At 51.2% G+C, this 14,792-nt stretch overlaps 1 protein-coding gene across 1 annotated transcript; it reads left to right on the forward strand.

The window, feature by feature from the left end:
- The first annotated feature begins 555 nt into the window (after positions 1-555).
- LOC102454795 (L-serine dehydratase/L-threonine deaminase) lies at positions 556-14,264 on the forward strand. Its single transcript, XM_075898204.1, has 8 exons — positions 556-711; positions 4,432-4,592; positions 5,323-5,362; positions 5,865-6,004; positions 6,194-6,285; positions 7,247-7,474; positions 8,111-8,235; positions 11,963-14,264. Exons 2-8 carry the CDS (start codon positions 4,440-4,442, stop codon positions 12,169-12,171), a joined length of 987 nt encoding a protein of 328 aa, XP_075754319.1. The 5' UTR covers positions 556-711; positions 4,432-4,439; the 3' UTR covers positions 12,172-14,264.
- Positions 14,265-14,792: the final 528 nt, after the last annotated feature.

Raw genomic sequence — 14,792 nt, forward strand, 5'->3', positions numbered from 1 at the left:
GTATCGATATAGAAGCAAATGTGCCAAAGTCTTGTGTGGACAGGAGAGAAGATAATACAAATAAGCCAGATTTGGAGAAACAGGAATCCCAAGATTATAGGCTCCCTTGCCCATTCCAATCCCTTGCTTGTGTTTTTCTGAGAAAACACAGGGACTAGCTATTCCAGTGAAAGAAAAAGCCCCCCCGCCCACAGCCTTTCTCCCTAATCATAATTCCAGACCTAGCTCTCCAGCCTGGTTTGAGCCGGCTCAGAAACATCTGACTCAATGAACTTTTGTCTGAGCAATGTCCCCACCCCAATGTGTGCGTCACTCTCCTTTTGGCACAGGAGTGCCTGAAATAGGCTCTTTTCCTTTTGCAAAGAGCCTGAAAAATTCCCCCTCCCTGACCTCGTCCCTTTTGGTATTGTTACTGCTGGTTTCCCTTTAGCTGGAATCTGGCTGCTGAGCACGGAGGGGAATGAATGACATCAGAGGCGAGGGAGGTGTGGGGGGTGCCCCATTCCCTAATTGGCTACCAAGCAAAAACCATAGCCCTATAAAACTTGCCAAGGGACTGGCATCCTCCAATGAGGCAGTGGCTCCACACATTACCCTCACTGCAGAGAAGGGACCACAGACCTGCCACCTTACTCACTCCTGCACAGAACAGCAGCAGCAAGCATACAAACCATCAGGACATACATTAGCTAAAGACCCTGCAGCAACCTGGTAAGTACATTCTTCCTTTCCCAGCACATCATGAGATGATTATTTAAATAAATAGCAAGGTTTGGACAAAGCCAAGGGCTGGCAGTGTTCTAATTCCAGCTCTGACACTGACTCTTTCAAGGGCCATGGGCAAATGACTTTAAACACTCCCTGCCTCGGTTTCCCCATTGACACCTTGATGATATCAACATTAACCTGGCTCGAAGGGAGATGAACTGAAGCGCTCCTGCTTTTCAATTCTGCTCTCATCGCCTTAGCAGCTGAGGACTTTTTAAAATGATTGCCCTTCATCTTCAGACCTGGCCCCTGGTTTTTGATTGTGTTGGTTTCTCTGGGGCCTGGCCTAAGATGAGTAAGAATAAAACCTCAAGGGTTTTATCCAGTGTAAGATCAGGTTCCTGTGACATGCTAGGAGCTGCTCAAACCTATGTGGAGTCAGGCATCTCCATGATGCATCTCCATGGTTTTAGCAGTAATAAATAGGGTTAAGGAGGCTGTTTTGCTGTCTCTCCTCCTCTCACACATGCTGCCCCATGCTCTCTTTCCCCGCTAGATCTCTGAAGACCCTGCCATCTAATCCTACCCATCCCTTCCATCTTTAACCCCACGGTTCCCTGCATCTCTGCCATTGCCTGGCTAACCAAGCAGGATTCACTTTAGGGCCAACAGTTAGCTAGAAGGCCAGAATGGATGCTGTGGGGCTAAGGTGTAGCCTTCTCCTCTCCTCCCTCCCCACCCAAAAGAGGATGAGCCCTCTGTCACCAGCCACAGGGATGATCTGTTTGTGTATTTCCCATGGCAATTGACCCTCCAGGGGACCAGCTGTAAATGGGCTCTGAGTGAGGGCCTAGCGCTAGAAAGAAAGGTTTACAGAGCTGCTGCAGAAAGGATCTCTTTCAGCTCAGAGACGGTGTCCCTCCAGCAAAGATGTCACTGCGTTTGCAGCAGGATTTTTATCTTGTACATGTCATGGGCTCAGCATGAAATTCCCCAGTTGGACTCAAGTCACAAGAGAGGTGCAGTGCAGGCAGTTGCAGGATTAGCTTCCCACACATGCCCCAATAATGTGTCTCTGCCCGCACCTCTGAGATGAGCCAGGACTTCAGAACCAGGGTACTAGAGGCTAATGGCAAGGGCCAGTTGGGTGGTGGACTGTGGCGATGGAACCAGACTGAATCCCCCAAGTCATTCCACACAGAACTGGGTGGGAATGATATACACTAGATCCTGGTGGGAATTTTTCACCAAGACGTCTTTCCATCAGAAAACACTGGTTTGCCACAACTGAAATTTTTCACAGGAAAAGGTTGCTCTTGAAAATGTTTTGGACTGAAAAAACAAAGTTTCAAAATTGCCAAACTGTTTCATTTTGACCTGTACTAAATAAAAAAAGTCTAGTTTGCCAGCTCAAAATAACTTTGTTTAAAGTTTTAAGATAATTATAGTTTTTAAAAAGTAAAAAAAAAGAGTTACAATTTAATCAAAATAAATAAATTGACCTGAACCAAAATCTGTTTCAGGATTTTTAATTTTTCAAGTTTGATTATTTTTTTTTTATTATTTTTATTTTTGGTCCTTCTTGGGGATAGGAACATTTTTTGATAGCTCAGAAGTTTTCATGGACTAGGAAAACCTTATTGCTGGCCAGATCTACTATATACTAATAATTATTGATTAATGGAGCTGATAACAACAAGGACAACAAAAAATACAACTTTCCCTTCCTCCCAACAAACAATGGCCTTTTGATCAAATATTTTTTTTTATTTGACTGAAAACCTCTTTTTTTGAGGAATAAGAATTCTTGCACAAAAGGGGGGTTTTTTTGCACAAAACGGACCCATCTACACTGCTTTTTTTTGCTCAAAACCCTCTTCTGCAAAAAGCAGCGGAAGAGAATATGCAAATGAAGTAAGAGAAATTGCTAATGAGTGCTTCATTTGCATTGCCTCTTCCACAAAAAAGAGGCAGTGTATACGTAGCCTGTGTGTGCTAAGTTAACTATGCTGGCCAAGTGTCTTAGGGTCTGTCTACAATGCATTCCTCTTCCACATCACTCACTTTCACCAGGCTGGGATAGGGATTTGGGGTGCAGGCTCTGGTCTTGAGCCAAGGAATTTGGAGTGTGCGAGGGGCTCTGGGCTTAGCCCAGGGTGAGGAATTGGGGTCCAGGAGAGGTTTAGGGTGCAAGTTCTGGGAAGGAGTTTGAGCACAGGGACACTCACTTCAGGGGCAGAAGGTTGGGTGTAGGAGGAGGTTCAGGGCAGGGACAGTCAAAAAACAAAAATAACCCACTTTGCAAGTAGTAAAAGAAGTAACAACAACCCCCACGTATGGGTTGGGTCGGGAGATGAGAGTGCAGGACAGTGCATGTTTGTGAGAATGACAGACACACACACAGTGTATAGTGACAGATTTGCACTGCCAAGCTCCCTCCATCCCCTTCTCTCTGTGTGGAGATAGGGTACAGAAGTGGGGGGAGGAGGGACACCTTGACATCAGCATCCCCTTGTCCCTCCCACACCCTGCACAGCAAGCAGGAGGCTCCCAGGAGCGCGCCTCCGAGGCAGAGGGCAGGAGCCAGCTCTTGATAGCTCCCGGGCTAAACCAGTCAAGATCACCTGTCAGAAGCTACAAGATCTATCAGTAGATCCCGATCGACTGGTTGGTGACCACTGCTCTATATGGACCAGCTCCTCAGAGTGCTGCTAGCTACTCTACCTCACATGGCAGCAGCAGGCCTGAAGTTGTAATCCTCATGCTGGCCTGTAGTGGGGTTGTTACACAGGCACCGGGCTAGTGCCATGGTCTGTTTGGGGGTGTCATTCACTACCCCACTTTGAGGGGAAAAGTTGGATTTATCAGCCTGGTTGTGTTTTCAGGAGAGAAGTGAAGGGTGGGTGAGGATGGGGACAGGCAGACTGTGCCTACGCCAGGTGGAAGAAAGACACGGAAGGATGATGGGAATTGAGATACAATCTACTGACTGACATGAGTCACATGGATTTGGCCTTTCAAGCTGAAAGGGTCCGAGTACAGTTCACCCTGGGTGACATCTTTCACACCGGGTCACAAAGCACTTAGCCCAGAGAGCCATACGCTAGAGGCAAAGGAAGATTTTCATGTGAAATCTACAGAGAGAATGAGACTCTGATGACACTTTGGGCTGGGACCCATTTACCTGGGGGTAGATTTGGCTCCAGTTGCTGTGGCACTTGGCGAATCAGCCTGGTCATTATATGGCTACTTCATTGCATTTAGAATATGGACGGGGCTCAATTAATTAAACAGGGAAATGGATGAATGGGCCACTCAGTGCAGCAAGCCTCCTCCTCCCATGTGTCTTGGATTAAATCAGTTTGTTTGATGCTGGTTCCACACTTTCATTGTGACACAGATTTTTTTTTTATTATGTGCATGGGAGAGGAGAGAAGCTGGAGCAGCTGAGTAGGGGGAGTTGGGGTTCTTAACATCTGGGGAGAGGTTAATTTGAAAGTGGGGGATAAACATATTAGCTGAAATAATCAGCAGTGAAACAGTTAACTGTCCTGACACTCAAGCCATCATTAGGCTTCAGAGTCAATGGCCAATTGAAATGAATAGGCTGCTGACACCACTATAAAATGGGAGCTGAGACCGCGGAGCATAAAGCCATAGCAAGAGAAACCCTCACAATATTCACAGTCCTGATGGTGGGTCTTATTTTCCTTTTTCCCTCAGAGCCCAGCATGACTTCTGCCAGGAGCCTGCATGTGAACACGCCCCTGCGGGACAGTGTCCCACTCTCCAAGGTGGCTGGCACCAGTGTCTACCTGAAGCTGGACAATGCTCAGCCCACAGGTTCCTTTAAGATCCGGGGCATTGGTCACCTCTGTAAAACGGTATGGACGCGGGGCGGTCGGAGGCAGTGGGAAGGGCACAATGATCAACTGGTGCAGAAAAAAGACTGCAGAGCAAAACTGGAATGTACAATTGCTAGGGTATGGGAGAGCACCGTAGTAAGATGGAATCCTTTTGCCGCGGGAGCAGCAAACCAGTTTGGCTGTTCCCTGCAGCAATCTTGTACACTGTAAGGAGGGAGCATTGGCACCCCTCTAACTCGGGATGACTAAGGTTAATCAGGCCTGGATTCCTGCTTCTACCTGGAATAGATTCTGGATGCAACTCCGGCTGAGGAGGAGAAGAACTTAGCCTGGATTTCTGTGTCTTCTTGGTGTAGACACTAGCTGATGTCTCTGCATCATCTGCATCTGACTGTATCAGCTCTGGGACCTACTATGGCAACCTCACAGAAGATACCTGATCTTGAGAGTCCACCTACCTCAGATGGGAGGAGGAGGGTGAAAATTGCCAGGACGCTCCTTTTTGGAGCAGCTGGACTGGGAGGGTGGCTGCTGCTGGACTTTACTTCATTCTGGTGGCTTTGGCAGTGATGCAGGGACTCTGTGGATGGGGTCAATGAGAGGCATTAAAGGAGCCCCGTGGGGAAACTGACCTGAAATATTAAATGGGTGGAAGGGTCAAGGCTGCTAAGAGAACAGCAGCTCCCATGAGGTCAGGCTGTGGCCACGTTCGCTTCACTCACCCTTCCCTCTTGATTTGCCTCCACAGTGGGCAGAGAGAGGCTGTGAGCGCTTCGTTTGCTCCTCAGGTGAGATATACCAACCTGGGGCCCTGGCTCCCAGAGGGGGCTGGCTGCTGTGTCACCCCCAAGCCAATACTCCCCAAAAACTCAGGGGTTCCAGCTCCTCCTCTTGCTCCTGGATGTAAATAATGACCACAAGGGTGCACAGGAACCCTAATCCAGGCTGCTTCCTGCTGGCTGGTGCTGTATTTGTGGGACAGCTGGAAAAGGAAGAGAAGCACTAGTGATGGCGTTGGTGTGGATTGTGTAGGGGCGATGGGGCTTCTGACATCTTTGGTCATATAGCAAATGTGATGTGGAGTTCCTGTGATGTTACAACCTCCCCGCCTCAGTCTGTGCCACAAGATTCCACATCTCCTGAAACTCCTGAGAAGCCTCAAGCCTGGAGAAGGCTGAAGGAGAAGAGGGTGGATAGACACAATGCTTTGGGAGGCCCTGAAGGCAGCACTGTGACATCTCTTGCGGGGTGGAATACAGGAAACCAAAGGCCCAATGTGGTTGATTTCAGGTGGCAATGCTGGCCTGGCAGCTGCCTACTCTGCCAGGAAACTGGGTATCCCAGCCACAATCCTCGTGCCCACGTCCACGCCAGCTTTCACCATTGAGCGGCTGAAGGACGAGGGGGCCACCGTCTGCATTGTGGGAGAGGTAGGTATGTGGGTAGATCAGTCTGCCTGTCTGGTGTGAGAACCAGAATATCTTCCCCCACCATGACCCAGAGCCAGGACAGGAGAGCCCTGCAGAGCAGGCTGCCCCACTGGGTCTAAGGTTCATGGTTCTGACCACAAATGGCTCCCCTTGGGGAGGGGTGTCCAATAAAATGTCTCTTCTCTGCAGATGCTGGACGAGGCCATAGAACAAGCCAAGGAGCTGGTGAAGAACAACCCCGGCTGGGTCTATGTGCCCCCTTTCGATGACCCTCTCATCTGGTATGTGGCCTGAGTGAAGGCTGACACCAGAGGCTGGAAGGTTTCATTTTAGCCACTGCTGCCTATTAACATCCCTACTAGTCCCAGCCACCAGCTGCACGTAGCCCCAACAAGGTCATTGCATGCTGCACACAAGGTGGTCCACTCTATGCAGACTGCATTAGCATGGCCACCATCTCTCAGTGCCCAAGCATGGGAGTGCTTACCAGCAGGGGCGGATGGGAGTGCCACGGGTCCCCAGGCAGTGAAATTTCACAGGGCCCCCCCTTTCACACGGCGCATGCGCGGGGCCTGGGGCAGCTGCCCCACTCACCCTGCCCTAAATCCGCCGCTGCTTGCCAGAGAGAGAGCCCCCATGACTATTTATTACCCACTGCTCTGGCCCATGCTCTGCATGGTGCATCTCTAAAGTCAGTGCACCCACAGAAGCTGGTGCCACTAGCCTAGCAGGGGCACTCTGCATTGTACCTGGGCTGGGATCTCCATGGCTGTTCAGATAGGAGCTTCACAATTGCCACTGCACTGATGCCCCGCCTGCCCTAAAAACACAGCTGTGACTTGGGTGCTTTAGAAAGTTCTATAGTTGGGCAGGGTCCCCCCATCTTGAAAGTTATCTGGACTTTGGTCTGTTTGTCCACACAGTCCCTCACCTTCTAGTGCTTGCACCCAGGCCTGTTCTGAAGCGTCACCTGTCCCAAAGGCATGAGCCTGTAGCCTGAGCACTACAGAGCACAAAGACTGAAATTGTCTCAAGCTGCTAAACCAAAATATCCCAGGTTGTGGGGAACCCTGCTTCTTTGACACTGGTGTGAGCTCCCTGAACTCAATGGGATGACACTGGCAGCACTGAGCAGAATCAGGACCTGTATTTTCCAGGCTCTTTTATAGAGTATGGTCAGGACTCAGGTCACCTCTAGCCATTACCTCCCCTCCCCTGCTCCCTCTTGCTATCTCTCTGCAGGGAAGGCCACACATCCATAGTGAAGGAACTGAAGCAAAACTTGGACTCCAAGCCGGGGGCGCTGGCTCTGTCCGTGGGTGGTGGTGGGATGCTGTGTGGAGTGGTCCAAGGCCTCCGTGAGGTGGGCTGGGAGGATGTGCCTATCATTGCCATGGAGACCAAAGGGGCGCACAGCCTGAATGCTGCCATGGCTGCTGGGCAGCTGGTGACCCTGCCAGAGATCACCAGGTGAGTGACAGGAGCTGGGTGAATCAGGGCTCCTGGCCTGTGACTTGATAATCAAAGGAGCCAAGACTTGGGGTCGGCTAGGAAGAACGAAAGCTCAGGGGCTGATAGAAGAGAGACTTGTCCAGCAGCCTCATGATTCCCCCCAGGTCCGCTACTCTGCCACCTACATGCCTTGGATGTTATTGGCTTATTCCCCCTCCCACGGGGCACCTCCACCTAGCCCCTTCCTGTGCATAATCTAAAATAGCACAGTGATGCTCCTCCATGTGGACAGCAGGGAGCACAGGTCTTTGGGCACTACAGATGCCCCCTTCTCCCAGATCCACAGAGTCAAACCTCTTTGTGATCTAGGAAGGAGTAGAAACCAGGTAACCCAAGAGCTTGCCCCGTGCTACCCCATGTAGCTGCACTGAATCTGGGGCACACCGGCCCATACAGATGTAGGGATCTGCTCTGGCAAGGAGAATGTGAGGGGCAGTGGGGATTCCACCCTGCTATCCCTGGCAGCTCCTTGCCTGGCTCAAACCCTGGCAGCTTACACACTTGCAGGGATAGGTTGCACTGACCTGCAAAAGTGTGCTAGGGGACTCCATTATCCCCACCTGCCACACGTCTCTTCTTCTCTCCTGGCTGCAGCGTGGCAAAGACCCTCGGGGCGAAGACAGTGGGAGTTGAGACACTGAAGCTGGCCCAAGAGCACCCTGTCTTCTCAGAGGTTGTCACAGACCAGGAGGCAGTGTTGGCCATTGAAAAGTTTGTGGGTATGTAATAGCCCCCTCCCTGCACACTCAGACAATGACTTGCCAAGGGACGATCATTCTTCCAGAGCATTGCTGTCCCCCCCGAAGGTGAATAGAAATGTTTAAAATAGCCTGAGGGTCCTCCCAGTCACACAGAATGGCAGGATCTGTCTGTGCCCCATTCATCTGCCAACTCATCTGTACACTGCGGCTAATCCTCTCCTCACAAATTGCAGGCTCCCCTCCTCCAATCTGCTTGCAACCCCCATGCCAGATTGTGCCTGTAACAGATCGAGGCCTCCTGCTGTCCCCTAGGGGCAGGTACACGTCCCTGCGGGACCTACAGGTCTATAGAGCCCACTAGACCAGGAGTGGGCAACAATTTTTTATCAGGGGCCAGTCCAAGATTTTGGTAAGTGGTCAAGGACCATGCTTTTCTATGGAGAGGATGCGGGGTCTGGGATGGAGGTTAGGTGCGGAAGGGAGCTTGGGCAGGGGATTGGGGTGCAGGAGAGGATTTTTGCAGGGGAGGGTTGTAAGAAGAACTGCAGAGTCTGGGAGGGAGTTGAGGTGTGGGAAGGGGTGGGATGCCAGAAGCAGGCTCTGGCCAGGAGGCACTTACCTAAGCCGCTCTTGACCAGCAGCACTCCTGCCAGCAACCTCAGAACACTCAGAGCAGCTGACTGTTCCATGTGGCTCTGAGTGCTTGGGCAGGGAATGCTTTACACACTGCCCTGCTGCCTGCAAAATCTCTAAGCTACGATGGTACGCCTACATTGCACAGCTATTTCAAAATAAACTATTTGGCTACATCTAGACTGGCATGATTTTCCGGAAATGCTTTTAACGGAAAAGTTTTCCGTTAAAAGCATTTTCGGAACAGAGCGTCTAGATTGGCATGGATGGTTTTCCGCAAAAGTGTCCATGGCCAATCTAGACGCGCTTTTCTGCAAAATCGCCATTTTTGCGATCGGGGCTTTATTGCAGAAAACAAATCTCAGCTGTCTACACTGGCCCTTTTGCGCAAAAGTTTTTGCCCGAACGGGAGCAGCATAGTATTTCCACAAAAAACACTGATTTCTTACACTAGGAAGTCAGTGCTTTTGCGGAAATTCAAGCAGCCAGTGTAGACAGCTGGCAAGTTTTTCCGGAAAAGTGGCTGATTTTCTGGAAAAACTGGCCAGTCTAGACACAGCCTTCCGGAATAGTTATTCTGAAATAGCTTATTTCGAAATAGCATGTCTACGCTGCAGGGAAGCCTCAAAATTAGTCTGAGGCAGGCTTCCCTAAGGTAGATGTGCTATGTCAATTAAGAGTCCCAGGAGGCACTGGGGAGGAATAACTTAGAATGGCCCTGGTGAGGGGCTATATCGAAATAGCATCAGTGGAGCATCTACACATGCCTTATTTTGAAATAGCTATTTTGGAACAGGTGTTATTCCTTGTAGAATGAGGTTTACAGATATTGGAATAAGCTGCCTGTTATTTTGAAATTATTTTGAAATAACGGAATGGCTGTGTAGCCATTATTATTTCAAAATAATGCTAGTTATCTCGAAATAATGGTGCAGTGTAGACGCACCCCTATAGACTGGAAACGGGTAAATGGGAGCTGAGAAATTGTGCAGCACAGGCCCTGCCCTCAGCAAAAGCTCTTGGCTCTCATTGGCTGGTTTCCAGCCAATAGGGGATGAGACATTTTGTGGGGGGGGGGGGGAAGGTGAAGGGGAGGCAGCATGCAAGGCCTCCCCATCACACTCTGCAGCTGCTTTGAGTGTTGCTGCTCAGTGCACAGAGGCAGGCTATGAACTAATGGGCTGTATCTTACCCACCTGTGCATTAAAGAGACAATCATGGAGGACGGAGGAAAGGGAAGAAGGCATGAGGGGAGTGTTAGAGGGTTACAAATGGTTATAAGAAGCCATAAATCCAGCATCTCTGTCCAGCCCATGACTTTTAGGCTACGTCTACATTGGCAAGTTTTTGCACAAATACTCTTTAACGCAAGAGTTTTTGCATTAGAGTATTTGTGCAAGAGAGTGTCTACACTGGCATGTGCCTTTGCGCAAGAGCATCTGTGCCAGTGTAGACGCTCTCTTGTGCAAGAAAGCTCCAATGGCCATTTTAGCCATAGGGCTTTCTTGTGCAAGAAATTCATGTTGCCTGTCTACACTGGCCTCTTGCGCAAGAACAGTTGCGCAAGAGGGCTTATTCCTGAATGGGAGCATCATAGTTCTTGCGCAAGAAGCCCTGATTTCATACAGTAGAACATCAGTGTTCTTGTGCAAGAACTCCCCGCCCATGTAGACAAGCAGCATATGTTTTTGCGCAAAAGTGGCCACTTTGGCGCAAGATCGTGTCAATGTAGACACACCATGGTGTTTAGCAAAATCATGAATTTAAGCTCCCTGGCTTATCTATTAAAAGAGTTGTGCAGATTTCCTTGGAAGATGAGGGCTGAGAGGTCAGCTATGGAGTGACTGCTTTGTGATGTCCTATCCCCTAGGCCACGCCGGAACCCACCCCACTGCCTTACTCTCTGGGTGCCCTTCATCCCACCTCTCGCTGGGGGGGAGGGGAGAGGCGACCTGGAACTCAAACCTGCCACTCTGCCCTCTGCAGGTGAAGGGTGTTTTAGAACTCACTGAAACAACCTGGCCAGGGCCATGTATTGGGTTACAGGAGCCTTGCCTCCAGCCCAAACCATACTCTTCACAACAATTGCAGTCTCACAAGGCTGCTTCTCCAGGACCTTCCTGAACTTTGGGCTGCTCCTCTTCCCAATGCGGGAGTGCCAGATTCTCCCCTTCAGTTACCCTGGGGAATGAAGCTCTTAAAGAGGCCTCCCCATGCCATGGTTAATCATTAACCCCCAGCATCTCCACCTGGGTTTCCCAGCCTCCAAGATTTCTTCCACCTGCTGCCACCTGGGCCTTTGCTTCTGGCACATCTGCCTCAAACCCAGCAGAGAACTTCTTCCACTCTGCATCCTCTATAGAAAGTACCCTGGTCTCACCCAGCTGGGGAAGATGCCACCAACTGAACTAGCACCAGGTGGGCTAGCCTGGACTCACTGAGAAGCAGCATAGGGACAATGCATCATGTCTGCAACTGTGAATGCCTCTCCTGCAACCCACAGTATTCCCTAGAGCCACAGCTGTCTCCACATAACCCCCGTCAGGGACTCAAGGCTTCTTCCATGTGTGTGACCCTAGCCCCTCTCTGCTTCCTCTCTTGGAAACATCCTGAGTCAGAAATTGTCCCGTGTCACTTGTGGTGAGGAGTAGGGGAATCCTACAGAGCAAGAGCACTCTTTCTGGTCTCTTTACTCAGGTGATGGTCAGTTAATCCACAAGACTGTGTGTTCCTGAGTGCAGGGGAGATCAGTGGCTGCTTTGACCATGGCCAGCTAGGATGTTCTCTCCAAGATTTGCCCTGGATGTAGGGGAGAGCCCACCAAACAATTTTCCAGATGCCTGTTTGTGGCTTGTTCTCTCCATTGGCCCTTTTCTAGAGACCTGCCATGAAACAAGGGCAACTTTTCATCCTACTTGGCTCCTTGAAGCAGATGTTGAATGCATGAACCAGGGACCACTCCCTGTCCACTGCTCAACATCCAGAACTGTGCCACCTACCATCCTGCTAGCTGAGACCTCCTGCCCAGGCAGATGTGGGATGGGTGAATGACCACATGGGCGCACAGAGCTCCAGCTAACCTCCCCCATTTCTCCTCTATCCCGCCATACAGACGACGAGAAGATCCTAGTGGAGCCAGCCTGCGGGGCGGCACTGGCAGCTGTCTACAGCGGTGTGATGCAGAGGCTGCAGGCGGAGGGGAAACTGAGCCAGGCCCTGGGCTCGCTGGTGGTCATTGTGTGCGGGGGCAACAACATCACGCTGGCCCAGCTGCGTCGCCTCAAGGAGCAGCTAGGGATCCAGAACATCATGGCAGCCTAAGCTGGCTGGGCACCACATGGGCTGGGGGAGAGGAGCTCTGGAGTTTTATCCAGGGCTTTGTTTTCAAGTGTAGGATGCTGGTTTTAACAGTCAGCATGTTGGCAAGGATGCATGTTTTTAACTTGTGGTCATGTTGCCCCTTCCTTTCGAGCTGGATCACACAGGCTGAGGCTAAACCCAGGACTCCCAACCTGCCTCCTCTCAGGCCTGGGCTCATCCCCAGCCAGTGGGCAGGAAGGAACCGCTCCCAAGGCCGAGATGGCCACACAATTCAGTGCATTATCAACATCTGATCCAGTAGTCCCTTCAGGTACTGCATAGATGACCAGTGAGAGATAGACACTGCTGCCAATCTAGCCAGAGAAGTTAGGAAAGAGAGAGGAAGTAATTGTAGCCAAGGTCACACAGCAGTCAGGAATAAACCAGGTCTCCTAGATCCTTATCCACTGCCCTAAGCACCAGGCCATGCTGTGCAACAGCAGAGCATGTCTAGTCTGGAGAAAAGACTTAGGTGGACCCTGAACACAGCCCTAAGCTCTGCTAAGGGGTGTTATAAAGAGGACAGAGATCAACTGATCTCCTTATTCGTGGGCAGCAGGACAAAAACCATGAGAATCTGCAGCAAGGGAAATTCAGGTTAGACAGAAAGTCTCCTAATAGCTGTAATGGCAGTTAAACTCTGGAATAAATTTTTAATGGAAGCTTTTCAGAATACAGTAGTTTGGACAAACACCTCTTGGGGTGGTCTAGGGTTACAGGGAGCTGGGCGTGTGGATCCATCCCACCACAGATTTCTGTGATTCCAAAAGGAGAGTTCCTAGGGCTGGACAAGCTGTAGTTCTGTTCTGGCATGGCAGGGAGCCAGAACTAGATCAGCTGCTGGGTTGGTTTACTCCAGCCTGCTGTAGGGGGCTATTCTTACCTCAAAAGCTTTCATAGAATCTTAGGGCTGGCAGAAACCACAGGACTCATCAAGTCCAGCCCTCTGCCCAAAGCAGGACCAATCCCAACTCAATCATCCCAGCCAGGGCTTTGTCAAGCCAGAACTTAAAAATCTCTAGGGATGGAGATTCCACCCCCTTGCTAGGGAACCCATCCCAGTGCTTCCCCACCCTCCTAGGGAAATAGTTTTTCCTAATATCCAATCTAGACCATCCCCACTGCAACTTGAGACCATTGCGCCCCGTTCTGTCAGAACGAGGAAGAATGGCTTTACTAGTGTAAAATACCATTTGAATTCCTTGCCTAGTAGTTGTACAACAAGCCATGCCTTCCGGGGAGGCCTCTGGAGTTATGTGGTTTAGCATCACTATCTTACCAGCCAGTCCACTTAGCACCAGGACTAAGAGCAGGCTTGCCAATCTCTCATTCACTTCACTGTGTAGGCTGTGGGATGTAATTGTTGGGGAAGGTTTATGTAACATGAGATTAGTCTGAGAAATGAGTGTTGTATCTTATAGCCAGAACACAGTATGCTCTAACATGCTGGCTTTTCTAACAGCACCCACTATTTAACTACAGGCAGTCCCCGAGTTACGCGGATCCGACTTACATCAGATCCGCAGTTACGAACGGGGCCTTTCTCGCCCCGGAGGGCAGGAGCAGCGGGACGCCCAGATGCGCCGCGGTCCCACCACCCGCGCCCTCCGGGGCGAGAAAAGCTGCTCCGCGTCTCCCTGGAGCAGACTAGGGAGACGCGGAGCAAAGCCGCGGAGCACGCGGGCAGCGGGACAGCCCAGACGCACCGCGGCTGGCCTGCTGCCAGCGTCCTCTGAGGCTTTGCTTCCCGTCTCCCTGGGCTGCTGGGGGGGGGGGGGGGGAGCTCCCCCCAGCAGACCAGGGAGACAGAGAGCAAAGCCGCAGAGGATGCGGGCGGGACCGCGGTGTGTCTCGGCGGTCCCACCACCCGCGTCTCCCTGGTCTGCTGGGGGGGAGGGACGCAGCTAGTGCGTACCTCTCCCCCCCCAGCAGACCAGGCTTTTCTCGCCGATGACGCCTGGGGTAGAGTAGCTGGGGCGCTGCGGGTTGGTCCCGCAGCACCGCTCCTCGGCGCTACTGGACCAACCCGGCAGCACTCCAGCTGCTCTGCCCCAGGCGTCCCTAAGTCAGCCACTGCTGAAACTGACCAGCGGCTGACTACAGCAAGCCCGAGGCAGAGTTGCTCTGCCCCGGGCTTCCTGGAATCAGCCGCTGATCAGTTTCAGCAGCGGCTGACTTGGGAACACCTGGGGTAGAGCAGCTGGGGTGCTGCCGGGTTGGTCCCTGCAGCGCTGAGGTACGGCGCTGCGGGGACCTACCCGGCAGCACCCCAGCTGCTCTGTCCCAGGCGTCCAAATTCAGCCGCTGTTGAAACTGATCAGCGGCTGATTCCAGGAAGCCCAGGGCAGAGCAACTCTGCCTCGGGCTTCCTGTAGTCAGCCACTGTTCAGTTTCAGCAGCGGCTGAATCTGGACGCCAGTTCCGTCTTACATACAAATTCAACTTAAGAACAAACCTACAGTCCCTATCTTGTATGTAACCCGGGGACTGCCTGTATTTGCACTTAAAAAAAAAATCCGTATTTCTATAAAGCTGTGTGTCTCATTTGATTTCAGACAGAACTGCATGGCCATTTTCAGTGA

This window comes from Pelodiscus sinensis, chromosome 15 (assembly GCF_049634645.1).
Source record: "Pelodiscus sinensis isolate JC-2024 chromosome 15, ASM4963464v1, whole genome shotgun sequence".
Lineage (NCBI taxonomy): Eukaryota > Metazoa > Chordata > Testudines > Trionychidae > Pelodiscus > Pelodiscus sinensis.